The sequence below is a fragment of the Topomyia yanbarensis genome, chromosome 1 (assembly GCF_030247195.1).
Source record: "Topomyia yanbarensis strain Yona2022 chromosome 1, ASM3024719v1, whole genome shotgun sequence".
Lineage (NCBI taxonomy): Eukaryota > Metazoa > Arthropoda > Insecta > Diptera > Culicidae > Topomyia > Topomyia yanbarensis.
In genome coordinates, this window is record NC_080670.1 from 11,898,254 (window position 1) to 11,905,496 (window position 7,243).

The 7,243-nt window shown below is 41.0% G+C and overlaps 1 protein-coding gene across 2 annotated transcripts; it reads right to left on the reverse strand.

Moving 5' to 3' along the window:
* Positions 1 to 324: 324 nt before the first annotated feature.
* LOC131676904 (synaptic vesicle glycoprotein 2B-like) lies at positions 325 to 5,796 on the reverse strand. Of its 2 annotated transcripts, none has more exons than XM_058956300.1 (5): positions 5,480 to 5,796; positions 4,380 to 4,542; positions 1,580 to 1,701; positions 1,101 to 1,512; positions 325 to 1,039 (listed from the first exon to the last, which is right to left on the reverse strand). In XM_058956300.1, exons 1-5 carry the CDS (start codon positions 5,724 to 5,726, stop codon positions 451 to 453), a joined length of 1,533 nt encoding a protein of 510 aa, XP_058812283.1. In that variant the 5' UTR covers positions 5,727 to 5,796; the 3' UTR covers positions 325 to 450. The 2 variants fall into 2 exon arrangements, with proteins under 2 accessions (XP_058812283.1, XP_058812284.1); XM_058956301.1 differs by lacking the exon at positions 5,480 to 5,796 and adding an exon at positions 5,127 to 5,458.
* Positions 5,797 to 7,243: the final 1,447 nt, after the last annotated feature.

The following is a 7,243-nucleotide window of genomic DNA, read 5'->3' on the forward strand; positions in this document are numbered from 1 at the left end:
AGCCCCGCGCTCAACATCAAAGGCTACTACAATTGGGGCACCCCTTCTCAGCGATTGCGAAGTAGAGTCTGTCGGAGTGGGACTGATGCTGTAATGCAGAACTCACCAACGTGTCTGTGCGTCACGTACCGACTCCTGTTTCCGCTGTTGTGATATCTGCCAGTTCGAATTACTCCGCTTCACTATTTTACGCGACATCGAAAGTTTGGACAAAAATAAAAAAAGTAAAATAGACTCAGTCTGAGAGGAAAAGTCTTCCTTTCTTTTAGCTAAATGGAATGTGAGTGGGAGACAGAAGGAAAACGATTCGACTCAATTGGCATTTAACAAGCATTCTTCGAACTTTCTTTTATTTCGGAAAAATCAGATCTGTTCAATTTTACACTTTGACTAGAGCGAAAAAGTTTATTTCCAAAGACGGCATTACTGGATCTTCTGGGAAGGATAAAGCTACCGCCTTGGAAGCACCAGTGTCAAAATAGCACCCACCAGGGAGCAAGCGGCAAAAAGTGTAAACGTCACCGTGCAGTTCTCTTCCATGATAAAACCAATTAGATTGGTTCCAGCGACGCTGCCAAGCCGGCCCATCATCAGACTTAAGCAGACGGCCATCGCTCTAATGTTGGTAGGGAATATGGATACGGCTACACCGTTCACCAACGAGATAGAGATTCCGGCAAATACCATAAAGGAGCAAAATAGCATCAGCACAAAGTACATGTCATCGATGAATAGCAGCAGCAAACCGGAGATCCCCGAGACGAATAAGTTGAAAAACAAAATATAGCCTCGGTTGACTTTGCGCAAAATTGCGGAAATAGAAAGATAGAGGAAGGTGTAGATGGATCCCAAAGCTATAACGTAAATAAACACATCTTGCGTCATGTGATCGTTGCATTCTTCATCCATGTATGAAATGAGATCTTCGTCGGGGTCGATCTCTCCTTCCAGAACGTTACAGATGGCTTCCGAACCACCCTGGGTACCGGATGTTAATCGATTGATAATCTCCGGATACCATAATCCCATTCCGGCGGAGCTGTAATAAATACCAGATGAGTTATCGAACTTCCGCAAATTTGTAAGTTAGTAGTACTTACACAAAAAACATCCCGAACTGTAGTGTACAGCACACAATAAAGTAGGTCAGATTTGGTCGTTGAAACAGGGGCACCGTCTGATCCCACATGTTACACACAACAGCCAAAAGTCCTTTCCTCTGTGATCCGATGGCATCCTCGCACACCTCCGGAGTTATCCGTTTAACAGGATAGTCGTCTACCGTTGCTCCCGGGTTGTTGCCCAAGTACATTTTCTGTAGCACCTGCAAGGCCAAATCATCTTGACCCTGTGCGAGATAGAACTTGGGACTTTCCGGCAGGAAAATCATCCAGACGGCAGCAATCGCACCGGGTAGCGAGTAGAGGATTATCAGTAGCCTCCACGGTCGGAATTCTACCAAACTCCATAGATCCAGGCGCCAGTCGAAAGACAGCACTAGCCAACCGAGAACTGCGGGGAACGGATCATTTCGCTATGGTTAGAGATCTTCCTGGTGAACTGAAAAATATAGACTTACTGCCGGTGTAGATGGAGGATAGTCCGACGGCAACACTGGCGAAGGAGATGATCATGGTTCGTTTTTCCGTTTTCGTAAACTCACCCAGATACGCGTAGATGGTGGCTGACGGTGCTGAAACGCTGGAATGTGATTGAACAGGATTCGTAAGTCTTATAACTTTAAAAAAATGTTCGATCTTTCTGTATCAACCAGTGTTGCCTTCGATCCTAGACAACTGATATAATCGTTGAATCTGAACATTTATGCAAGTCTAGGCCATTTCGTGATTCTTGAGGTCCTGTTTTGTTCAGATTTTGGTTCCTCTGTTTTCGAATTAAAGGCCTATGTACACCCTCGGTGAAAATGACTGTGAACTTGATGCGCACCAAATTGAGAAAATGGAACTTATTCATTAATATACTTAGCGAATCCAAAAACAATTAATCGATATAATTGAATCAATGTAATAATATTCATATTCCCTGATCATTTTAAATATTTCACAGTGAAATATGTTCGCAGTGGATATTTCACTTGTTCGCCGGGAGTGTGAACGCGACGATGTACACGCGGAGTGGTGAATACAAATGCCATCGCTGTTCGCGGCAAACGTTCGCCTTCGAATATCAGATTGTAATTAATAAATAAATTGTAAACTGCCAGTTGAACGTGAAATCTATGCTCGCCGAAGCAACTGTTCACGACGTCGTCCACCGTGAACAAAGAAAGCTATTCAAAACATGTTCGCGTTCATTTTCACGGATGGTCTAAATAAAGCTTGAGTGAAAACGCGGCGATGAACGGATTCGATGCGGAGTGGTGAATACAAATGTCATCGTTGTTCACGGTGAACGTTCACCTCCGAATACCAGAATGCATTCTGACAAACTGTAAACATACAGCTGAACACGAAATTGTCGTTTGCGGCTGCAACTGTTCACGCCGCCGTCCACCGTGGGCATAGAAAGGTATTCAACACATGTTCCTGTTCATTTTCACGGAGAGTCTAAATGGTGCTTAGTTGCTGAATTTGTTTACTTTACTGAACTGAAGTGACATTTATATTCACCACTTCACCGTCACGTTTACATTTGTTAAGCACTATTTAGACTCTCAGTGAAAATGAACGTGAACGTGTTGAATACCTTCTATTGTTCGCGGTGGACGACGCCGTGAACAGTTTCATCAGTGAACAACGATTTCACGCTCAACTGGCAGTTTACAGTTTGTCAGAATGCAATTTGGTATTCGAAGGTGAACGTTCACCGTGAACAGCGATGACATTTATATTCACCACTCCGCATCAATTCCGCCCATCGTCGCGTTTACACTCCCGGTGAACAAGTAAATTATCCACTGCGAACATATTCCACCGTGTAATATTTAAAATTATCGGGGAATATGTATATTATTGCATTGATTCAATTACATCGAATAATTGTGCATGGACTCGCTAAGTATATTAATGTACTATCGTTTAGTTCCAGTTTCATCAATTTCTATGTACTAATAAGTGAGATATTGGAAAAAACAATTTGGTGCGCATCGAGTTCACGTTCATTTTCACCGAGGGTGTAAATAGGCCTTTATGAATAAAGAAAATCTGGCGTGTTTTTTAAAAAGGGCCAATAAACATGCTGTCAAAATTCATTTTGAGAGGAAATTCTGGACAAACAATTGATCGCCGATTATAGAACACAGCGGCAGACGAAAGAGAAAACTTTTCTCTTTCATAAAATGTTAATATTCTTTCTCGGCGAGTTACGGTTTGTCCGGAATTTACTCTCAAAATGAATTTTGACAGCATACTTATTGGCCGTTTACAAAAAAACACGTGAGAAATGCTCACAACGAACATATTGTGCTGTGGATTTTATTAGGTTTTTGAAATAGAATCGATGAATATATTAAAATGTTATAATTTTATATTAACCTGAATTTAAACTCTCGTGAACGGCAATTTGGCTCTATCACAAATACATATTCAAATATGTCCTTTTCCGCTGTTTATAGTATGACAAAACTAAAAAGTAAACATGCTTACCTATTCATTACAAAAAATATTTTAAAAAAGCATTTTTAAGGTAATTTTATTGATAATCTGTGAGATACATTTCGTAGTGAAAAATAGTCGTGGTGGACATTCAGCTTGTTTACAGTAGAAAAACTCTAGAATGAGAACTGCGGAGATGCCATTTCGGATCGATTGGATTCGGGTTTAGCTGTCAAAAAACGAATCCAATCGAACACTTCTTATCCTTATAACATTGCACGTGTTGCCATACAATGCCAAGGCATACGTTGCCAAAAATGCTGTTTTTTCTCCGCAATTCTCTTTCTAGAGTTTTTCTAGTTTACAGCAAGTGTAAACGCGACGATGCAGAGTGGTGAATACATATGTCATAGCTGTTTACGGTGAGCGTTCGCCTCCGAATTCCAGATATCATTCTCAGAAATTGTAAACTGCCAGTTGATCGTGAAATCATGGTTCCGCAGCTGCAATTGTTCCCATCGTCCACCGTGAAAGGTAGAAAGGTATTCAACACATGTTTACATTCACTTTCACGGAAAATCTAAATAAGGCTTTAGTTTTGTCACACTATATGCAATGAAACCAAAGATATTTGGATAAACATTTATATGCGAATCCAGTTTACGTTCACGTTCATTGACGGTCCTAATTGGCTGTAAGTGCCTGAAATACATACTGGAAATTTGATCGGCCCATCACCCGAAAGCCAACGAATAGAGTGTCAAAATCTAAAAGCATCACCACGATGCCGCTCCTCCACGCGGCTGCACAAACGATTCAACTTACCACATTCCAACGAGCAGCCGGAGAATCACGATGGTGACAAAATTACCCGCCATACTCGACACCAGTGAGCACACGAAGGTGAGTGCCAACGACAGGATGATCACATTTTTGCGCCCTTTGGTATCCGCCAGATAACCCCAGACGTGCGACGTCAAGATGATTCCTATTTGCCACCGCACCGCGAGCCAAGATCAAGGGTCGAGGGCGAGGCAGTAAGAGAAAATAAGGGAAACACAAACAAAATTTTATAGTTGTTTCCCCCAGCTCGTAAGATGAGCTTCGCTTGCAGCCAGTCAGTCAGTCAGTCAGTGTGGTGAACAAGGTTGCACTAGATAATGCACGCTGCCAACAGTGAAAGCCAACGCCGTATAAAATAGGTTTGGATGCCAACCAGGATACAGGTGTGTACTCATCTTTTGATGGGAATTAAACAAAAAAACTATATGACCCCTCGCTATCAGCCAAGAAAAATGCTATCTTCCAGCTGACTGCAATCTCCGTCAACTCGGAAGCGACCGTAAAACTTTAGATTAAGTAATTCTTTCGACAATAGGACAGTTTTATCATCGTATACTGTGCTGTTGCTCTTTTGATCTAAAACGAATTTCTTTCATTGGCACTTTTAGAACATATTTTATAGTTTTTCACACGGAATTAAATTAACACTTTCTTGACACACATGGAAGTGGTGAGTTTAAAACTATAAATAGCACAACAAATGTGAACAAACCTTTTAACAAGTTTTACCTGTCATTTTGATAACATCATCTTTAATTTCTAACAACATCCCCGGAATGTGTAGCGTTTGGATTTTCTGACTTCTGAAATAAACTCTCGTAACAAATAAATAAATTGAATGGGATCATAAATTTAAGCAGCCTCATTCAACGAGAAGGATCTATTTTCCCAGCTTATACAAATGGAAGAATATTTATCTGCACATGTTTACCCATCCGATAAGTTTATTGCCTAGAAACCAAAAACCGGGAGTTCCTGTTGTTCGCACTGTTCGGCCACACGCCACTCTGACTGATGTTTACGCAAATTAAGCTAACCCATAAACAACAAACAGCCCACCTGAAGTGTAAAGGAATACTTACCTGCAAAGCTCACGCCCGTCAGCATCCCCTTGTCCGTTGCCGAGAGATTCAGATCGCAGTGAGCGGCGGGTACGAGAATCGAAATACCCATGGTTTCGTTGAGTACGACCAGCATAACGAGCGCGGATACCAGAAAGATCTGCCAGCCGCATCGGCCGAATCCTGTTTGAGATGGAGAGAGAGAGAGAAAAAAAGCAAATTGAGTAAGGGAAGTTCGGCTAGAGCAGGGCACAAACAGGTATGCCATTATGCCAGATTTATCTGACACAGCCAGAGTTTTCTGCAGCTTCCAGACAAAAACACAAACCTCTCATTCTGCTAGATTTTTAAATTAATGAAGTGTTTGCATTTTGGAAATTTGGGGCATATTTTCCCAAATTTATCATTAAATCGATCGATAAATTTTGATGACTTTGAGGTCGCTGTTCAGTGACAGATTTTGCCTGACATATTTAGTTGATCTGCCAGATATTCTTTGAAAAATAGTGGCAACCCTGGGCACAAAAGCCCAGTCCAATCCATCCTAAAATTCCGGGATTCATATGACAACCTATGACAACCGATTCCGATTCGAATCCGGTTGTGTCATATGAGCTGGAACTTTGGCAGAAGCCTGCCAATATTCCGACTCATTTTTCGACTGATTCAACTGGGATATTGTACAACTTAGTTTATAAAGCAGATAAAGGTTTCAGTGCCCTCAGAAGGCTGTCGTCCTTGACGGGACCAACCCAGCCAATTGCACGCAGAGTCGGAAAATGTTTTTTTTCATTTGCCAAAATCAGGCGAAACTGACGAAAGAACGAAGCTTCTTTCCATACCACTAGCACTTTGCGAAATCGAAAATGAGACAACAGGCTAGGACAAAGCAAGCATGTAGCAGAGCGTTTTCATTATTCTCTCCACACGCTCGTTTTCGCTTTGAGATTCAGAATGATATTGGTACATTCGATATTGAACTTACTGCTGGGGAAACGAACATACACTAGCAATGATTTTTATTTGTCGATGCTCGATTCTGTAGATTTGCGAGCTAATGATGGTATTGTAAGACGGAAGCCTGATCGGTGTGCATATTTCTCATTTTAACTATGTTAAAATGTTCTAGTTGCATTATCTAATAATGCATTAATTTCATTTAATGAATAAGAGTCGCAAATTACTGAGCATGCATCAAAACGAAATTGCAACTTCGGATTGTCATAGGAAAACGAAAGTCGCTGCTGCTGCTACTCGTTTTCATAGAATCGAGAGAGGAGGGGACATCGCCTTTATTGTTTTATTTTTTCATGCAGTTAGCGACGAAAGAGGCAGGGAAAGGACGAAAATGAATTCTCTGAATTTCGTCGTTCATTGAATAGATTTGAGAATTTTAGGCTCTGATTGCACGTTCCAGGCCTGTGTAGGTGGAATGAAATTGTGTAAAGTTTCAACTTTTCAGCAAATATGCCGCGGTGAATGTGAAGTTTCTGTAAGGCAACCGAAACACAAGCACACAAACACGCCCCATACCAAATACCTACTGTGTGCAAATTTTTACGGAAATCAGTTAAGCCGTTTGGGAGTCTATAAATCATATACATACAAACATTGACTTTTATATATATAGATAGATAGATTACCGTGTCTACATACCCGCTCACAAAGTTGAGATAGACGGTGTGGTCATCGTTTCGCGTTTGTCATGTTGTTTGTCACATTTATTTAATATTTAAGCCGAAAATTGAGATATTTCTACTAAATAGGTATTATATAGATGTTTAA

Coding starts and splice junctions, on each gene's coding strand:
- LOC131676904 (XM_058956300.1), bottom strand. CDS start 5,726: ATGGCATACCTGTTTGTGCCCTGCTCTAGCCGAACTTCCCTTACTCAA. Junction 1,513..1,579: donor ATCCTCCATCTACACCGGCA/GTAAGTCTATAT, acceptor CGTTCCCCGCAG/TTCTCGGTTGGCTAGTGCTG. Junction 1,040..1,100: donor CAGTTCGGGATGTTTTTTGT/GTAAGTACTACT, acceptor TATTTATTACAG/CTCCGCCGGAATGGGATTAT.